This window comes from Juglans regia, chromosome 6, assembly GCF_001411555.2.
Source record: "Juglans regia cultivar Chandler chromosome 6, Walnut 2.0, whole genome shotgun sequence".
NCBI lineage: Eukaryota > Viridiplantae > Streptophyta > Magnoliopsida > Fagales > Juglandaceae > Juglans > Juglans regia.
The window spans coordinates 6,404,496-6,424,770 of record NC_049906.1 but is presented as its reverse complement, the minus strand read 5'-3'; the positions used below and the strand labels follow the sequence as shown (position 1 = coordinate 6,424,770).

At 35.4% G+C, this 20,275-nt stretch overlaps 3 protein-coding genes across 4 annotated transcripts; 1 reads left to right on the top strand and 2 right to left on the bottom strand.

The window, feature by feature from the left end:
• Window positions 1-332: 332 nt before the first annotated feature.
• LOC109001179 (cytochrome c oxidase subunit 6b-1-like) lies at window positions 333-4,057 on the bottom strand. The gene is made up of 5 exons (XM_018978357.2): window positions 3,851-4,057; window positions 2,417-2,746; window positions 2,215-2,297; window positions 2,046-2,127; window positions 333-712 (listed from the first exon to the last, which is right to left on the bottom strand). Exons 1-5 carry the CDS (start codon window positions 3,890-3,892, stop codon window positions 659-661), a joined length of 591 nt encoding a protein of 196 aa, XP_018833902.1. The 5' UTR covers window positions 3,893-4,057; the 3' UTR covers window positions 333-658.
• Window positions 4,058-6,233: 2,176 nt separating this feature from the next.
• On the top strand, window positions 6,234-10,738 carry LOC109001178. 2 transcript variants are annotated; one of them, XR_001997841.2, is made up of 6 exons: window positions 6,400-6,717; window positions 7,092-7,206; window positions 7,354-7,983; window positions 8,491-8,674; window positions 10,282-10,375; window positions 10,491-10,738. XR_001997841.2 is itself a non-coding variant. In XM_018978355.2 (5 exons), exons 1-5 carry the CDS (start codon window positions 6,641-6,643, stop codon window positions 10,302-10,304), a joined length of 1,029 nt encoding a protein of 342 aa, XP_018833900.1. In that variant the 5' UTR covers window positions 6,234-6,640; the 3' UTR covers window positions 10,305-10,738. The 2 variants fall into 2 exon arrangements, 1 of the variants encoding a protein (XP_018833900.1); XM_018978355.2 differs by having other exon boundaries at window positions 6,234-6,717; window positions 10,282-10,738.
• A 1,875-nt stretch (window positions 10,739-12,613) lies between these two features.
• Window positions 12,614-18,511, bottom strand: LOC109001180 (cytochrome b5). Its single transcript, XM_018978358.2, has 6 exons — window positions 18,381-18,511; window positions 18,179-18,223; window positions 15,248-15,280; window positions 14,969-15,121; window positions 13,240-13,295; window positions 12,614-13,152 (listed from the first exon to the last, which is right to left on the bottom strand). Exons 1-6 carry the CDS (start codon window positions 18,418-18,420, stop codon window positions 12,799-12,801), a joined length of 681 nt encoding a protein of 226 aa, XP_018833903.1. The 5' UTR covers window positions 18,421-18,511; the 3' UTR covers window positions 12,614-12,798.
• Window positions 18,512-20,275: the final 1,764 nt, after the last annotated feature.

The following is a 20,275-nucleotide window of genomic DNA, read 5'->3' as shown; positions in this document are numbered from 1 at the left end:
AACAAATGAGGCCTTAGTTACCTAGACAGTGGAATATTGTTGGACTGGGTCCTCCTAATGGGCGTAATGCTCCAAAAACATCTGAAACCAAAGAAAGGTTCTACAAAAATAGATGCATTTGAACAAAACGATCTGTGGATTTCAACATATGCAGCCAAAAATAATCTTGATCAGTTGGATCAGTTTCATGGAGTTTCATTGTTTTTAACATGTAAAGTAATATACTAAAGGAGAATATTTATTAGATGAGCCAGAACGGAAAAGGACTCGGTTTCACGTCCAAAACACGACCTTATTAAAACGTTTTGGCAATGGCATATAGACTTTCTCGATGCTTGAAAACTGCATCAGGAAACACTACTATATTATTATGTCATGCGTCGAGAACATGTAGGTAAATGTTACATTGTTATTCTCCATTTACATTCATTAACCTCTAACTGTTACAGAATAGTTGAAGTAGAAGTATATGATGGAAAAACACCTGAGTGATAGTGAAACAATAACTTTGTTTATGTGTATTTGAACTGGAACTAAATCCCAATAAACAACCAAAATTTCTTATTATCTCAATTCTCCTAAAAGCACATTCCCTGAGGTTCCATATCTCATCAAAGAAACCACATCTCAAATTCAGTATCAATGTGGAAAACATCAGCTACAGAGGACCCGGAAAGGCTCCGTTCTCCCTTTGCTCATTCCATCTGTCGATCTGACATGCATAAAGCATACAACAGTTTTCATAAGCAATACACAACCAAGTCACCCCGCGAAACAAGAAATGAGATCAAATTATACCCAAAAGTAGAATTTACAATCTATCAAACACCATGATATATCAGCCAACCAATGTATTAGAATACTATTGTCAGTTTGTAATTGGTAGCTGCAAACTCTAAAAAGAAAGCAATGACTTACATCAATCATTATTTAGTGAGCACGTCTAATTTCAGGGGTGTAACCAAGCATACGTCAATGATTATTTATAATTGGGGTAGAGCCAAGCATACGTCAGTGATGATTTACAATGGCCAAACTGAACCTAGTTCTACACATGCTGGCTGCCCACAAACCCAACCTCCTCTGTTCAAAAGGGGGTAGAGCCAAGCATACGTAAATGATGATTTACAATGGCCAAACTGAACCTAGTTCTACACATGCTGGCTGCCCACAAACCAAAACCTTCAGTTGGTGGTCAGTCAAGTATCAGTGTGAGAGAGATGGATAGTCTGCGAATCTGGGTGGTGTCTGACCAGAGTTAATGGAGGCCTGGTATGAAGTGAGGGCAATGTCGCAGGGAGGAAAGAAACCAAGGGGAGATTGGAATCTATGGTTTCTAATTTCTCTGTTAGGGACTAGGGGTAAAAATTAGAAATAAATTCTTTTTTAACATATAAATGCATGGTTTTCAGATTGGGGTCGGTGAACCAACCCTTGAAACTGAGCCCCAAACCAATATATTTAGTTTTGCAGAAATATGGGTTTAACAACCAAATTTGGTTGTTTTGTTCAGGTGGAGAAATTCCGGCCCAAATCTGAATACCCCTAGTAATTTGTGATGATATTCCACTTTATACAGTGTAACTAGATACTAGAGGCTTTTATCAGCAGCAACTTTTTCCAACTATTTCAAGTCAGAAGCAGCATACTCACTCTTGAAGCGGTAGTTTTTCATCAGTGCATGGTGTCAACCATACAAAGTCCAGCTTGTCAAAAGCCGAGCTTTCAGGCAAGAGGTGTTTAGTTCATACCAATCTAGGTGTATCCCCTGCTCTCCCAGGCCTGCGCCCCCAATTTGTATCACTTTTAGCTTTGCACTCAAAATTTCTCAATGGTTGCAAGAGTAATGAAGCATCATCAACAGAGATTGAGTGCATGAGGGCCACAATTCGATTGGATTAAGGCACAAAACGTGTAAAACCAGTGAATAAATAAAACCTAAAGCAGTTTATCTATCTGAACATTTAGAACAAACTTAAAGATGATTGATGAGAAAAGATAAAATTGTACTCTTGTAAACATGCAAAAGCATTGAAGATACATACCCATTCACCTGGGCAAAGAGAACGATAATATTTTGCAAACTTATCACACTCTGGGGCACCTTCCCCTTTTGCAGCTACGCACCTACAGCAGATCAAAATAATAAAGATAAATTACCAAAAAAAGATTTTAAAAATGATCTGAAGAAATTATAGAACAAGTTTGCCTTACCGATGATACTCAACGTATCGAGTAAAGCAATGCCTTGTTTGATTTGTAGTTGGGAAGCGAAAATCTGCAGGGGCTGTCTCAAGCTGTATAACCACAATTCTTAAGTTAACAAAAATGAAACATAAGATGCAAATATTGAATGAATGATGCAGTTAGGTAGCAATATAAATAATTTATAGTTTAATGGTCTTCGCATAGTAACCTTAATCTCTGCTGTCTCTTCAGCAGCATCTTGATCGCCAGTTTTCTCCTCTTCAGAATTTTCACCACTTGCTTCATTAGCAGCTTCACCACCATCTTCAACAGCAGTAGAGTTGGCTTCAGTGCTCTCTCCAGAATCAGGGGTTGCTTCACTGCTTGCTCCAGTGGCAACCAAGGTAACTTCAGTATTTTCTTCTGCAGTAGCAGGTGAATCCTCAGCTTTCTCGGTGGAAACTTCCTCAGCTTCAGCAGCTACTGGGTTCTCAACCTCTTTTACTTCCACAGATTTAGTAACCGCATTAGGTTTCTTCTCCTCCTCCAATGAGTATTGCTGTAAATCAAATCATGTGGCAGAAAGGTTACCATTCTAATTAAGTAATAAGTGCACCCAAAATCTTACTACAACCAAACTGAAATTTATACATTCTCCTATGATTCAACCAGGTAACTGTCTTCAAGGTTTCTTAACAGGTGATGTTGTCCCTATGAAGGAAGCGAGCATCGACACCTAATGAGTTTATCCCTAGAGTGGCCACCTGATGTGGCACCACTTATTTAGCATTAAAAAATAAGTTACTTACTTTTTAAGCATGAATTAGGGAGACTTTCTTCCAAAAAGAAATAAAAGTAGCTATAGAATGTTACCGAGTTCTCCGGCAAAAATAATATTAGGAAAGAAAAATAAAAGCTCTCATTATAATTGGGAGGTCGTAATACAAAAAAAAAGGCTAATTCTTAGAGAATATCACAATGTCCTTATATAAGAAAATATGTCATTACACTTTGAACAAAGTTTTTGCTATATGATGGAGCACCCATGCGTATCTCCCCTGATATCTCAATGTCTATCAAGGTGCAAAGAACATTATATAATCTCCAATAATTTTGTTCGAAGTATATCATCTCTAATAAACGATAAGTAATTACGCAATCACGGGTTTCAGTATACTTGAACGAAAATAAATTCTAAAACTTTGGGAGAAAAAAAACTAATTTTAAGCGTTCACTAAATCGAAAATCTGAAACAACAATTACGTGGCTTCCATGTGGAAAGCGGCTTCGTCAATGCTCATAATTGAGAACATAGGCTCCATCGTTCACAAACAAACAAACAAAGCCCGCAAACCAAAATCATGTTTTCATCAATCAATTTAGTTACTGAAAAGAAAAACAGAATTTGCATAACGAACACTAAAATCAAGTCCTCAGTCACATATGGCCTACTTTTCTGATCGTTTCCCACAAACACGAGAATCGACCCAGAAAATCAGAACCCAATGCACAAAAGCGAAGATCTAATTGCGATCGGACGCAAAATCCACCCAACAGATCGACTGTTGACATTCTACCGTTTGTTCAAACGAAACTGGAGCATTAGGTACTTGGGGAAAAATGAATAAATAAATAAATAAATAAAAGAAAACTAGAAGATTACCTCAGACAGAGATGGAATTTTGTCGCTTTGGGCCTCCGCCATTTTGATGGAGAGAGCGATGTACCACCACGTACAGCTGTGGTCAGGTCAGAGGCCGCCGACCTGAAACAGATTGGCGAAGGAGGAAAAGGGAGTGTGTCCGTGTGGTTGGGTGGGTGTGGGTTCTGAAAGTAACACTGGGCAGCCAACTGCGTTTGGCCACGTTTCCATTTTGTGCTAGACTTTATTCGGCACCAACTTTTGTCTTTGATAAAAATTTGCATGAAAAATAAATAATAATAATAATAAATAGAACAAAAAAAAAATAGAAGAAAAGAGGAAATTCAACTATGGGAAAATAAGATTTTTTGAGTTTTAATATATACAAGTTTGATTCGTGAAACTCAATATACTTATAAAATATTAAAATATTAAAATACTTTTTCATCATCGTAACCCACTTCGGTATATTAAATATGTAAAAAAATAAATTTACAAATAATTTTCTTTATTTTCTTCGGACTTAATCTTCATAACTTGTAGACAATATTTAAGCAACTGATTATATATCTAATTTATATTTAATTATCATTGATTAGTTAAAAAAAAGACAGGTTGTGGAATAATTGAGCTGAAATTGACATTAAATATACATTAAAAGAAAATTATTGTGAAGGAGGCTTATAAAAGTAGGGTCTATGTAAGGTGTAATGACTCTTTAGCGCATTAAAAAAATAAAAATTTTATGTATAGTTATTTTTTGCGTATTTCTTTATACATTTTATTAATGTGATTGGCTGCATCACTTTTTAAAAAAAATTTAAAATAACTGTTTTGACGAATCACATTAGTAAAATACGTAAGAAGTATATAAAAGTGAATGTATATAGTATAATTCTAAGCAAAGTTTTCTCAAGACAATAACCATAATAATATGGATCCCTAAGAACTAGGGATAGTGCCATTTGGCAACTTAAACATTAGAACAATCACTTGCAGCCAGCATACTTATTTTGAGACTTTGTTACAATGTATCTAAGAACTATACTAATAAGAAAAATGATACTTGCAGTTGTGAGTGTGTAAACACCGTGCAGTCATTTTGAAAAAAATAAATAAATATAGGATCTACATGAAAGAAATTAATTTTTTAATAGTGGATCCATTTCTTTTTCAAAATGACTATACGGCATTTACGTATTTTACGACTATATATAAAATTACTCTATTAATAATTATAGGGATAAGAAAGATCCTCCGAGATAAAACATGGAGAATCTAAAATGAAATACACGTATTGAAGCGACACATGTAATATATATGTATTGTATTTATTAATTATTATAAGTGTTGGATATAAATATGCTTTATGGAGAAGGAAAGAGCCACCGACGATGAATAGAGGAACGTACTGGCATAGTGGGTAAGGAAGGAATATATGGTTGCTAAAGGTTGCGGTCGCGTGGGATTCATTAGATGGAGATCGACCAATGAGTGAAGTTACATCATACGAACCATATGAGTTCAGTAATAGAGTCAACTACTTGTATCCTTTTAACATAGAGATCAATCTATAAAGATCTTTCAAAATAAAATTGGGAAATTAGAAGTGTCAAATCGTGTTAACGGATCGTGTTCGTATCGTGTCAAAACATATATATTATACTATATGGATCAACTCGAATATGACCCGTTAATCTTATTGTGTCAAAATTTCAAATCCTAACATGACCTATTAACATAACAAGTTGACACGACACGACACGATCTGTTAGTGAATACTACGAAATAAGTTAACACGACACGACTTGATCTGTTTCAATCCGTTTATGTAAAAGGTTGAACATATATGAAATTAACCTGTTTGACCTGATTAAATTTAACTTAATTTCATATAAATGTTAAAATCACAATATCTATAAAAATATATATATATAACTAATTGTAAGTCTAAAATTACAATCCAAACAATAAAAATATCAAAATTAAAATCTCAACAATTTTATTTTTATGTATAAGGGTATAATTGTAACTTTAACTTTCTTAATAGGTCATAACAGATTGACCCGTTATCAATCCATTAAGCAATCGTGTTTTAACGGGTCAATTCATTTTGACCCGGATCTGTTAAGATTAAATTCAAACCTGCTATTATCGTGTTATGTTTATGTTAGATTAACGAGTCGTGTCACATATTGTCACAGAAAAAACCTTACGAAGGAGAGACACATCTTCAAACAACACGTGTAATATGCAAAGAGTATAAGAAAGAGTACGAAATGCAATCATATTTGTTCTAGAATCTTGAATATCTAAAGATAAAATGGTTCATTATTGAAGTTAGGTGTTGTTTGACTCCCCATCTTCATACAGTTAAAGTTGCTTGGTTGGTACTACTAATCATAAAACAATTACATATTTGCTTTATATGCATAGGTGAGATTGCAACATCCAACTCTCTAAATTGATTGTATAGTGTGGAATCCATTAGGAGCCAAAATCAGTTAATAATTTTTTCTCCCACCTAGATCCATGCCGTATACCAATTTTGACCGCACAGCTCATAACGACACCGTTTCTTCTGATTTTCCGGTTGACGGCGCAAATTGGAAAAAAAAAAACAAATAAACATTCCGTCGTGTGGCTGCGCTGTGTCCGCTTGGACATCATTCTTCTCACCCCGCCTTAGCTTCTTCTTCATTGGATCTTCGAATCATCTCTCTCTCTCTCTCTCTTTGTGATTCTATTGATTGAAATCCAATCTCGAGTTATCGATCTGCTTCGTATCCATTATTTTTTCCTTTTTTGATAATGGCTTCGAGTTTTGATCGGTGGGAGAAGGATCCCTTCTTCTCTGCCGCCGAGGAAGTTCAAGAGTCAGCCGACAGGTACCCATTAATTCAATTTATCAAATATTTGCAATTTCTCTTTTGGGTTCTTTTTTTCAGGATTTGCAGTCTCTATTTTGTCCTAAATTTTTTATATTATTTGTTTGGTAGCGAAGAAAAAAAGTTCGGAAACGATAATTAAGAATGAAAGTTTCAGTTATGCTACATTGTTTTGGCTGAGCCATTTCTTCTATTGTGCCCTGATTATACGTAAAATTTAGAGCTTGGGTTGTCCTCGTATTGTATATATCTGGGTCTTTGTTTAATCAAACACAGGCAGAAAACCATGCTTCCAATTCACTTTCAATGTTAAATGCGGAGTTTGGGATTGGTTATATTCATATTTTGTAATTTTTGTTTCTATTGTTGTGAAGGATGGAATCTACGTATAGAACATGGATTCACGCGGAGAAAGACGATTCTAGCATGTGGGACTCCGAAGAACTCCGCCGTGATCTTCACACTGCCCTTGGCACTACCAAATGGCAGGTAATTCCGACCTTCTGACTGTGCCTGCATCCGCACGCATACTCAGCTGACGTAAATTGGATATTTGATTGATTGGGGTTGTACTCATATATCTACTCGTATCAGTAGAGCGAATATCTGATTGAAACTTTTGTGAGGGCAATGCAGTTAGAAGAGTTTGAACGGGCTGTGCAGTCTAGTTACGTGAAGAGCTCAAGTGACGATACAAGAGGCAGGCACCATGAATTTGTTATCGCCATTGAAGACCAGATTTCAAAAATCGATAACTCGTTGCAGGTATCCACTCTTTCAGAGGGCAAGGCATCATTGCCTTGGATGCGCTTCGACGAAGGAGAACGCAATGAACTGGCATCGTTTCTTTTGGGATCCTCAACATCTGAAGACAAAACTCCTGGGAAGAGTAATCGAAAGGATTTTGAGAATCCACAAGTGACAGATAAAGGTTCAACGCCCGATTGTTCAGAGAACTCCCGTCATTCTGCTGAGTGCATGGAGGTTAGCGAAGGTAAGTCACATGGACACAGGAGGACCGCTAGTGCTAGTGCTGACATTGGTGCTTGGAAGATTGTCGTTCCTGATGATGGACAGCAGCAGAATTATTTAAAAGAGCAGACTGGGTTGCCTGTACGTAAGATACCCAGTTTGTCAGTATTCCCAAGTTCCATGGAATCTGCATCCAAGTTGAAGTGGTCAAAGAATGGTTTTAGGAAGTGGAAGGCAATGGATCGCCAACAAGAAGCTGATACTGCATTTTTGCAATCTCCTCAGTTGCCTAAGGTGTGTGTTCAATGACTTCAATATGTTTCTGAGGTTAAGACTTTTTTCAAAAAACTTGCTGCTTGATTTCTCTTTTCTGATAAGTAATATAAGATTTTATTGAAGCTAATAAATAGGCATAGCCCAAGTATACAAGAAGTATACAAACAGGAAACACCTAATTACAAGTTAGGAGCTGGCAAGTGATACAATAAAATCATGTAAGCTGGTTCCATTAAAAACACTGGCTGAGGCCCAAAGAAATAAAGTATGGAAGAAGAAACTTTTAAGCTCATCCAGAGAACATTCCTTATCTTCAAAGCTTCAACCATTCCTTTCAATGCACAGACAATACATAATACATAAAGGAATCATTCTCCATACATTCGCAATATGGCAATTGCCCCTAATTCTTTGCCAACAAGCAAACAAATCTACCACCCACTTAGGCATCACCAATGCAATTCCAGTTGATTTCTATATCTGCCTTGTTGTATTCATAATTATGTTATTTTCTTTTTCATAAAGGGCATTAATGCATACTATGAAAGAAGTAAGAGTTGCCTCGATGGTTGCAATGATTGTTATGATAAGCAACTTTATGGATGGTATGGAGCTATTCAGAGACAGCTTCAAAGGTCTCAGTACCAAATGCAGTATAGCCGACCTGTTCAAGTGACTTTTTGGATTGCTCTTCTCCTATGCTTGCTTTGTAAGTTTTCCTGAAATCCTCCCAAATTATTTGTTCATATTTTGATTGATTTCATCTCACTCGGATATCAAAAGCTGTGTGCAAAGTTTTGGACAAGAGTCCTTCTACAGAGCACCCCATCTGACAACTAATTTGATAACCATCAACAATTTTTTTTTTTCACTTGTTTTTCAAATTTTGGCGTTTTTTTAAATGAAAATTAAAATGTTTCAAAGTTATCATTGAAGAATTCTTTTAAAAAAAATATTTTTTTTATTCAAATGTTGTCTTTTTTAATTGAAAATTAAAAAGTTTGAAGTTTTTCATTGAAGAAAATTTTTAAAAATAAATAAATAAATGAGGGAAAAACTATTGTTGGCTGTTAAATGGGATGCAAGTATATACATACATACATATATATATATATAAGGGGCACAAGTATCATTTTTCAATGGAGAAAATGAATTGCTAAACGTGATTGCTGAGAATCTTGCTTGAGTACGTGCACTACTAAACAAGCAAATGGAGAAATGAAAGTGATAATGGAGTGGTAAAACATACAGCAAGGGTGACAGAGTGAATATTAGCACTAAACTACCAATAACATTTTCAAGAATTTAACAAATTTTTCGATGTGGAAAAACTAGTGGAACATATGTTGTATTTGGAACAATATTTTGTTCCAAATACAATGCAATCACTAGGAAAATTTTTGTGTCATGGTCTAGGAAAAATTGTCATCTAGCAGCCACTACAATTACTCATTAAGGGCCTATCACGGTACTTACTTTTTCAGTCATTTTATGCCCTTGCAATAACTCTTTGCTGTTCATGAACCTTATGAAAAATGGACTAGATGGAGAATTTTTCCACAAGAGCAGTATACAGAAGCAGAAACTTTTTATGCTCCATGTAATATGCTTGATACTTCTACCCCCAGTTCTTTCAGTGTTCTGTTGTATACTGCCCAACTATAATTTGTTTCAGCTGTTATCATGTTAACTGACTCGTTTCTGAGACATGCTAATGTATTTATAAGTTCACACTCTAGCAGGTATAAATGTTAGTATTCCAGCAATTACATTCTTTTGGGGTCATGAGGCTCCAAATTATTGCTGAAGAATAAAATGATGCTTGCTTCCATAATGAAGAATTAATGCCTCGAAATGTACATTCCAATCTTAAAGCATTTTGATTTCTCCCTTAAAATTTATGTTGCTGGTTTGTCATTAAAGCACTCTCCACGGAATATTTTGGAGATTGAAAACTTTCTGTGCATCCATCTTTCTCAGTCTGTCTCCTCAATTAAATCATTCTCCCAGATTTTCTTTTTTCATTTGTTAATTAATTGATCATAAAGAAATGTCAAATGGAAGTTAAGTTGCCTCAAGAGTTTCCCCTCTGCATAAGATATTAATCTGGGTCAAAAAGTGTGTACCTGTGGCATCCTCACATTTTTTTCATCGATTCAATATTTTAATTCTCCATTTGATTCTGCATCCAACTTCGTATGAAGCTTTTATCTGGAAGTCTTCTTTTTTTTTTTTTTTTTTTTTTTGGGGGGGGGGGGGGTGTTGTTGTTCTTGCTTCCCTTTATGGATGCTTATCTTTCTTTTTCCTCTCTGCAGTTTTAGTGTCATGTGCGGTGTAGAAGGATCTACTATTGTTCTTCATCTGGCATTTTGTTGTTGGAGAGGCAGTATTCGGATCAGAGGATCTCAGGTAATGGCAATGCAACATGTTTAGGCTGTTGCTGGATTTGTTGAATCGTGGTTCGTTATTCTTTCATACACCATATTTAAGTCTTAAACTTGCCGGTCCTGGGTGATTACTGCAGAGGGAACGATCCAAGAACTTTGTAGAAACGCCATCTCCCTCCTTTGTTTTTTGCATTTCCTTTTTTCCTTTTCTTTCCAATTTTGATTTCTTTGATGAAGGACAAACTCAGTTTGTATATCATAAGAGGCAAGGAGCGATGTGAAAGAAAGATTGCATAGGGTTGTAATTCAAAACATGTTTTACCTATCAGCTACTTGAAGTTGTAAAAAATACACAAATATTTTAGCAGAGTTGCATTTCTGTTAATCTCTTCCATGTTTATCCTTTGTCTTGTTTTATCTGCAATGGCTGTAAAAGGAAAAGAAATATGGGGACGTGTATGAAACCAGAGCATGATACATCCTTAAACGAGGTAAATATGTTCGGCTGAACATGAAACTCGAGTGTTAAGCACCTTTGCCCTTGTTTTTTTTTTATCCTAACCAAGCTTTATTCATGAAAAATAAACCGCAGCAACGTTACAAAAGAAAGTTAATAATAAAAGAATAATTCTATTTAGAAGTCTTTACACCACACACCATCCACGTAACATACTTTGTCTGAGTGGATCTTTCCAACTATGAAAAACTATTAGACATTGAGGAATACAACAAAGGGAATGCTTTAATATGTCCAGTTGAAAGTTGTCTATTGCTCAATATTATGCTCACAACGATTTTTAGATTGATGAGTTTTTTGCACTTCCCATTCATCAAAGGAATGTAACAGATATTCTGTCTCTTATGATAGACTAGATGTCGTTTGGATTCAAATATGAGCTGAGATGGGTTATGAATAATAGTGAGATGAGTTGTGAATAGTAGTGAGATTTGTGAGTTAAAATTGCTGAATAGTAGTGAATAATAGTAAGATGAGTTGAGATGAATTGAGATGGACTGTGAATACAAACAAGGACCAATCTGTTCTTTGGTTGAGCAATTGCTTGTATTGCCAGCTTTGAGTCTGGTTCAATGAGAATTGTTTTCAAATTTCTATACACTGTGTCCTGGTTTGCCATTAACGCTGTTGTGGCTACTCCAATTATTGGATTGATACTAATCTTGTGTGAATAAAAAGTGGCGTGCCAATGTCAAATCTACAAACCAATGCTATTGTCCTTCCATTACCTCAAACTATCACATCAAATGAGAGTGAAGATAAACCTTAAAAAAGATGATATTCCAATTTTATTGATATCTAAAGGATCAGACTCAATTCAAACTCAAGATGAAGATGAGGTCAGAGACAAACAGAATGAAGATTAAGGATAAGAAGCTGAAAACAGAAATCAAATCAAACTCAATCTAATCTCTTGTATATTTTGGATATAGTTAATGATGGGATTCTTGTAACAAACTCTGATGTATAATCTATATAAATATTTCTGGAACTCCTCAAAATATTCATTGAGGAAATTTATTCCAAAACATACGGTTCCTAAAATAAAAAAATCCCAAAATCAAGCTCTTACAAAAAATATAAGATTTACTATACATCAGCTATTATTCACTCTCACACTCCACCCCTATTGTTTTTTTAAGGGCGTGTGGGTGTTTTTCATAGGATATAAAGGTATTTTTTATAGGATATAGGTGTATTTTTTATAAGGTGTAGGATGTGGGGTGGTGAATAGTAGTTGATGAAAAAAAAAATTCAAAATGATATACACCTAACAAAAACTAGTACAATCAGACCATGCTAAAAGTTTAAGAATAATGATATCCACACAATATATTTCACAACACATGTTATAAAATAATAATATTTTTATAAAATAATGTTAGTTTTATAAGGTATTTTACAAAAATAATATTCCTTTTAAAATATTATTGTGTAAAGTGTTGTGAAAAATGACTGTGTTTATCATTTTTCAAAGTTTAATGTGGAAAGGAATGTTTATTTTTGTGTTCCAAACATAGGTTTAAGCGACGTGTGCGAGGATTTGCTGCCGGCTGCAGATGGAGTACATAATTGCTTGATGATTAAGTAGGTATATACCCCTTACTTCGCAGTTGAGAAGCGGAACACGAACGGATTTCTGCTATTCTGGCTTCTTATTGAGTGTGGCGAAATCAATGTTTATGATAAAGCCAACGAAGTTTCTATAGCGTTTGTAGAAGGGGAAGGCTCCGCAGCGGACTCTTCAACACAAAAAAGTTAACAAATTCATCTTATTTTTCATCTTTGCCTTTACTAGCCATGAATATCCCCCAAACAGGAATCGAAGATATTCAGGTTGGTCCAATAAATTCTGCCAATATAGATCACTGATAACAAACCCCACAACATAAATTGTTGTGGTTTAACAAATTAGACAAGATGATAATCTAAATTGTGATCTGGGCTGCTGTGGTGAGGCATCTGAAACAGAAATAGGAACCGGCAACCAACAAGGGTACGAAGAACTCAAGAACAGTTGCATACTTTGGTGTGCTGTCGTCCTTGATTACGAAAGCACTCATCTCCTTGCTTTTGGCTTCCTTGTACCCAACTTCCTTGGAGTCTCCATCTTGGACTGTGCATCCTTCCAGAACACCCACTTGGTATTTTAGGAGCAACTTTTGAGCTGCCTTGCTGTGTCCAATAACCTCGAAGTCCTTGCTGGCATCCTTCCCTGCCGCCTCTATCAGCACCTCTTCTCCTCCTGGATGCTCCTCCATGAACTTCGTCACGTCCAAAACCTGATCATGAAAAACAGTCAAATTCACATCACTCCGAGTGATTCACTCGACCCAGAACATGACACACACAGAGAGAGAAGGATTTACTCTGCCATTGATGACCAACCAGGAATCTTTCTTTGATTTGTGCTGAGCAACCTGGGAGAGGGTGAAAACTCTAGTGGCCATAGTTTTTACTGGGCTTTGAAAGAGTGCGTGTATATGGTGTGCTGATCAAGTGAGGTAATTGGTGTGTTGGTTTTGCAGGAACTGAGTGCAGAATTTGTAGGAGAAGAAAGATAAGGGAGCGGGGGGGATGGGGGTTAGGCACTGAGCACGCGAACAACCACCCGTTGTGATGGATACCATAACAAACACGTTTTGGAGTAGACGAAGTTGACCCTCAGATGGTGCAAATAACTCCGATCAGGAAGAACATTGATTGTGGAGTTAGCTGAGCCTAATGCTGGTCCTCCCCACATTAAATGTGTTGGCCCAAACAAAATTCTCTTTAAATATTTATTTGATGAATAATTCTATATACAATTGTAAAAATGTTGTATAATCGTTTTGAAAAATAGTGAAGTCTACTATTAAAAAATAAATTTTTCTCATGTGGATCTTATGTTTTATTCAATTTTTTTAAAACAATTACGCGATAATTATACAATTTACGATTACAAGTATCTTTTATCTTATTTGAGGGACTCGATATGGAAAAGAAATGCTACAGATAATAGAGCACACTTATGTCATTTCTTTTCCTTTTACACTTCATTTTAATCAAGTTGAGATAATTTTGCTATACTAATCAATGTATCTTGGAAAGGAGAGGTGCCACTGAAACCGTGGTCGTTATCCATGCACACACAAAGATGTTTGACTCCTATCCCGTTGTGTTGATGCAGTATTATCCATCAACTATTGATTTTATTATTTTTAAAATACGAGTGGATATAATAGTTGACAGACAATATCACAACAATACATTATGTTGTTGGAAATGAGATTTAGAGTGTAGCATACAACAATTTGAACACAACCATTTGGTAAGTTGCTAACCGTGGTTTGCAATATTAATCTTAAACTTCCAAAACAAACACCTTCAAATCCTGTCACTACTGCCAGTTGCCATATACCACTCATCAATTTATAATTATTAAGGTTGCGTTTGGATGTTGAGGTGAGTTAAACTCTTTATGAATAGTAATGAATTGAGATAGTGAAGTGAGTTTTATAAGATCCATCTAAGATGAATTTATATATATTTATAAAAGTTAAAAAAGATTGTGAATCTCGCATTTAAAGAAGTGTTGAATTGAAAAAAATTGTAAATCCTACATATAAATAAGTTTTGAGTTGAAATAAATTTAATAATTTAAGAGTTTAATGTTTAAATGTTAAACTCAACTTAAAATTAGACTGAATTGAATTGATTTCAACTGAATCTATCAACCAAATCGGCCAGACAACTTAAGAATAATTAAAAAATAGATAACGCAACACAATCTTGTGTACATTGTTGTTTTTTGACACCTAGAGGATGAAATATATAAGTTCTCTAGATCTTGTGGATTTTGTGAAAGGTTAAAAACAGATGAGAGTCATCATAGTGGTTGCCGAGTAGTGCTTTCTTTCATCCCCTTTTATTTAATTGTAATTGGTTCAACGTTTTCTTTCTACAGTACCAATATTGTGGGCACAAAAGCTCTACATTGCACAAAAATTGACAACTCTTAGTGGCAGATTTGCAATGAGCGGCATTCTACATTGAGTTCATGGCCACTGCGTTGAAGAGATGTCGAAATGAAAAGCTATTGTGAAGTACGAGTTTCTTGGGTGAGTTGTGATAAATCTTTGAATGCATCATCACTTTGATCCTTTTTGTTGAATTCCATACCCTGGAACATGACCCTTGATGATCGATACTGACTGCCAAAGGCAGTGCCAAAGCCCCATCCAAGGCCTAATCCAATCCCACAGCCTCCACCTTTAAAACAAAATTCCAAGGTTATGGGTGTTTTTGATATAAAGATGATACATTCTGTTACATGATATAACTATTATAGATCAACCAAGTATTTTGCTTTCAATCAAGAGGGTGCTAGTTGTATACCTGCACCCAGGCCCAAGATGTTCAGAGGCATGCCTGTAGCATAGAATTATCAAACATCAGCAAATCAGCTGGTTGGTAACAGAAACATAAATAATCAAGGAATTACAGAAAGAGTTCAATCATTTCATTATAAAGTAAAAGTTGATTTGGAAACATGACAGAATATGACATGACAAACACCATTAGCATTGTCATACAGGTACCTGAAACCTGAAAAATAACATCATTCTAAAATCATGAGATGTGGAAATAAAACCATTCTAAAATCTAGGATTCTAAATATTTGTCCAAGCCAAACGTCAACAACCTATTGATTATTGCGCTTCGAATTTCTGACTGATTATTGCCTATACTATATATGACATGCATGGTCAAAAGAGATGCTGACGGTCAATGAGCTTGCAGCCACTACTTTTTTTTAATGGGTAATGAACTTGCAGCCCCTTGTTTTCATATATGTCAAACTTTACGCTTTTCCACCAGGTTAACTAAGAGTACTAACTGAAGAACTATATTATTATACCTTGCAAAATCTAACTAATTGTGAAAAACCAGTAATTAGCTTTTCTGTCATTCATTGTCCACTTGTCAACAAGCACAAATGGATTCCATTACCATTACCTATCCCTGAACCTCTGCTACTAAGCGGCCCAGGCATCCTATCTCTATAGGACTATCCATCAGAAGTTTATTTTTTGGAACTAATTCGAATATTTTGCATGACAGTAAGGCTTTTCTCCTTCATTAATTTGACATTTGAGAAATGGGTTATGCTGATGTCATTTTTGGCATTATATTCTTAGACATGATTGCCTTACAGGGTCACATCACAACTACTTAGACAAAATACTTAAAAGATTTGATCATTTTGATTGATTTAAAGGTGCACTTGGGTAAAAACCTCGGCAATGAAATTTCTCCTGCTGTATTTGAAGGTTATATTGTAACAAAAAATTATCAATGTTTGGATGAAATGAACCCACTAATAGATATGTTTTCACACTAGCAAGAGCTGTCATTGGAAATCCTATGGCAAGACTTGTATAGCTAGATCAACCTCTGAATCTATGTTGCCTCAGAGAAGGCTGGATCTGAAACTGAATGGCCGACTTTGTTAGTAGATTTGCCTTTTTGTACTAAACAAGTCCCACATGTTTGAACTAATTATGATTGCCAAGCTGATATAACTCTCTAATGGGAAAATCCAGACACAAAAGATTGAGGCATAACATTGTCAGACAGCTTATTGAGAATGGATAATTGATGATGGACGATGTAAGGTCAGAGAGAAGTCTGGCTCATTCTCTTACCGAGCCATTGGCTGGGAAGCTAATGGATGACACATTGAGGAAGATAAGATTGAAATTCAATTGTTCTGATCATAAATTCCATAAAGGAGGTTACATGGAGAAAATGACATCACATGACATCTTATTAGATATTCTCACCCTAGTTTAGTTTATCCATTCATTTGAAGAAAGCAATGAAGAGTGCATCCCTATAGAGTAGTGTTAATGAGAGAGGTTGAACTATTAAGTTCTTGAAAAGGGGCCATAGGCTCTATTTTGGGATGGGTATTAACGGCAACACACTCCTGATGAATGCCACCGTGCTCATGAAACCCAAGAGGCACATAGCCTATAACGCACCAATCCATTATAGAACAACCTTGATTAAAGAAAGCCACGCAGGTGATAGCTGTTGTCAACTTACATAATCGAATTTGGTAAGCAAGTGTAATGCCATTTCAGTAACTTCCTACCGATTTATCCGAATGCATGGCTAAAACCCATGCCATCTTGATATATAATTGTTTCAGTTCCTTCCAATTCTAGTGTTTGAAACATGAGTGGGGAATGTTGTGTTTGAGTGTTATTTGGCCAAGACTAAGTTTACTCATCTCTTACACCCCGAAACACTCTGCCCTTTGCATTGTCTAGCAACCAACACTCACACAGTTTCACTTCCACCCAAAAAAAAAAAAAAAAATGAAGCTTTACTTTGTCAAGGAACGATGATTGAGGGGAGGTTGGTGTTCCAAAGAATCTAGTGGAGCTTACGGTGTGAGTTTATGGAAATTTATTAGAAAAGGATGGGATTCCTTCTCCAATAATTTCAGATTGAAGGTGGGAGATGGAAAGAGGATACTCTTTTGGCATGATCTGTGGTGTGGGGATACTGCTCTCAAGCTGGAATTTCCTGCCCTTTTCAGAATTGCAAGGGATCAAAATGCAGATGTTTGTGATTCTTACTGCAGCAGTAATAATAAGGTTGAATGGAATGTTATTTTTAAAAGGGATGTTAATGATTGGGAAGTGGATGAAGTTAAGGCATTGCTGGTCAAACTTTACAGCTCAAAGTTGGTGCTAGAAAGAGAGGATAGCATGGTGTGGATTCCTGCTGGAAATGCTAAGTTTTCAGTTTCATCTTATTACAGAATTTTGTCAAGCCATAGTAGTTGTGTATTCCCTTGGAAAAGTATTTGGAAAGTGAAAGTTCCTTCCAAGGTTGCTTTTTTCTGTTGGGTGGCTTCTTTGGGCAAAGTGTTGACAACTGATAATCTTAGAAGGAGAGGATTGTTTATTGCTAATTGGTGTGTTATGTGCAAAATGGATGGAGAATCAGTAAATCATCTTTTTCTTCACTGTGAAGTGACCAGATTCTTGTGGAATGAGGCTTCGAGCCGGACAGGTTTACATTGGGTAATGCCCAGAGAAGTGGTGGATTTATTGGTAGGGTGGAAGGGTTTGAAGGGCTGTAAGAACAAAATTTCGGATCTGTGTTTGTTGAACAACAAGAAATACCGTATAGTCAAACTATTTTTGCACAATGAAAAAGACAAAAAATCCAAAACACCGAAATATGAAATAAAGGTTCTCAATTGAACAAATTATCTCAAGCACGTGGACATGAAAGGGACAAAACACAGACCTCCGAAACCCCAGCCAACTCCGAAACCACAACCGATGCCGAAACCTGAAGAAAAAAATTTCAGAGACCATTGTAAAGTTAGTAACAGACCATTGAGGAAAAAAAAAAAGGAAAGAAGAAGACGAAGAAGAAGACAGAGAATCGGATTCTGAGAAATGTCTCAGCTTGAATAATCGTATGCATAAGGTATAGCAGGCCGTACCAATTCCGACACCAGCTCCATTGAAATCTGTAAGCACCATACTACTGCTTTATGCGGCCGAATAAGCTCTCTTATCAAGTTAGGCCCGTACAAAGAAACTAGACAACCTTATATGGGGGGTTTTCTTCTGTTATTCAATTTTCTACATTTGGACCGAAATTCAATTATGTATAAAATAACGAATTTTACTACTCATAATTCTCACCCAATATATAATATTTTTTATTATTATTTTTTATTTTATTCTTCTTAAACTAATTAAATTCTTCTACTCATCATTCATACACGGTACACCACAAATTTGATAAAAAAAATTAAAAATTAAAAAATTATATGTAGTATATAATGTGAAGATGATTAGTAGATTTTTTCTAAAATAAATCTACTTGCATATCAGCTGCTATGTAAAACAGGGTGTACATTTCACTCATATAATTTTAAAATGTGCAAAGTTTTGCGCATTTTTTTTTTAAAAAAAAAAAGGTAAATGTGTAAGCCACATAAATAAATATTTTTAATAGTAGATCACATTTTTTTTTAAATAGTGCACGACTTTATACACTCTAAAATTGTATATAATATTATAGGTGGGACTACTCTGCTGCCCCCCACCTTTACCGCTAGGCATACCGCCCAGTTATTTTTTTTCTTTTTTTTTTACATTTTTTTAATACATTTAAATATTTTTAAAAAATAAAAAAATATATCAATATATTTAAAATCATTTTCTTAATCACTAAGTAAAAAAAAAAAGTCAAGTGATTACTTTGAGCGGTCAAAGTGAGATGTAAAGTAGTATTTTCCTAATATTATTCTATAAAATATTAGTGATAGATTGCAATGGTTGAAGTTAAGATCAACTTGTAGGCATTCCTCAAAAGGGCCAGCCTAAGGTTTCTAGGGTAGCCGTGAGAGATTGTCCTAGATGGGGTTGTGCACCAATTCTTGGTCAATTGTTGCAATTGAAGATGGCTTCTGTCTCTTATTCCATAGACTTGGATGAGAGTGTGTCAACTCTGGATTTTAGGGAAAATTGTAAGATAAGTGAGAATGGAGGAACAATTCGATCACATCTTCGCAAGCGTTTATGGAGTATGTAGATCTTTACTGACCTATGGGGCCCCCACTCCTATTATGGAGGGGTGAAGATGGTCATATCTTAAAGATTTGAGGTCTAAACATATGATGGAGCTGCACGTGTGGCAATTGGAGCTCCGGCAACGAATGGCACTTCAGGCCCACTTGCCACTTTGGATGGCGCATGAGACACACTCCCTCACTGTTTTAATCACCTTTTACTCCTTGTAAATCGTCAATCTGATGGTGCAGCGCATGTAGTTTGAAGGTGGCCAAAAGACGATAAACAAGCTATTTCTTATTCCAAAAGAGAAAAAAACACACAAAATTATTACATCCATGACTTCTAAGCCATTGAGAAGGAAGGAGGAGGGAAGGAAAGAGCATTGAGCTCCTTCCCCACTCATACGCTCTTCTTTTGTGAATTTAGAGAGAGATTTAAACAACTTTCTGCTTAGAGATGGAGTCTAAGGGGAGGTTTGGGAGATAGATGGAAAATTTTGTATTTTGTTTTAAAATTTAAAATATTATATTTTAATATTATTATTATTTTAGAATTTGAAAAAGATGTATTGAGATTTGAAAAAATTAAATTGTTTATTATATTTTGTATAGATATTTTAAAAAAATGTAATGATGAAATAAGATGAAATGAGAATTTTATGTTTTGTCTTGTACTCCAAACCTGCCCATTTCTCAATCCATTCCCCAAAAAGTTTATAGATATAAAATCAACCGATCGAAACAAAACAAACAACCAAAGAAAAATCAAATTAGCAAAATTAAAAGTTGTTTTGTGGTTAAAGAATTCAGACTTT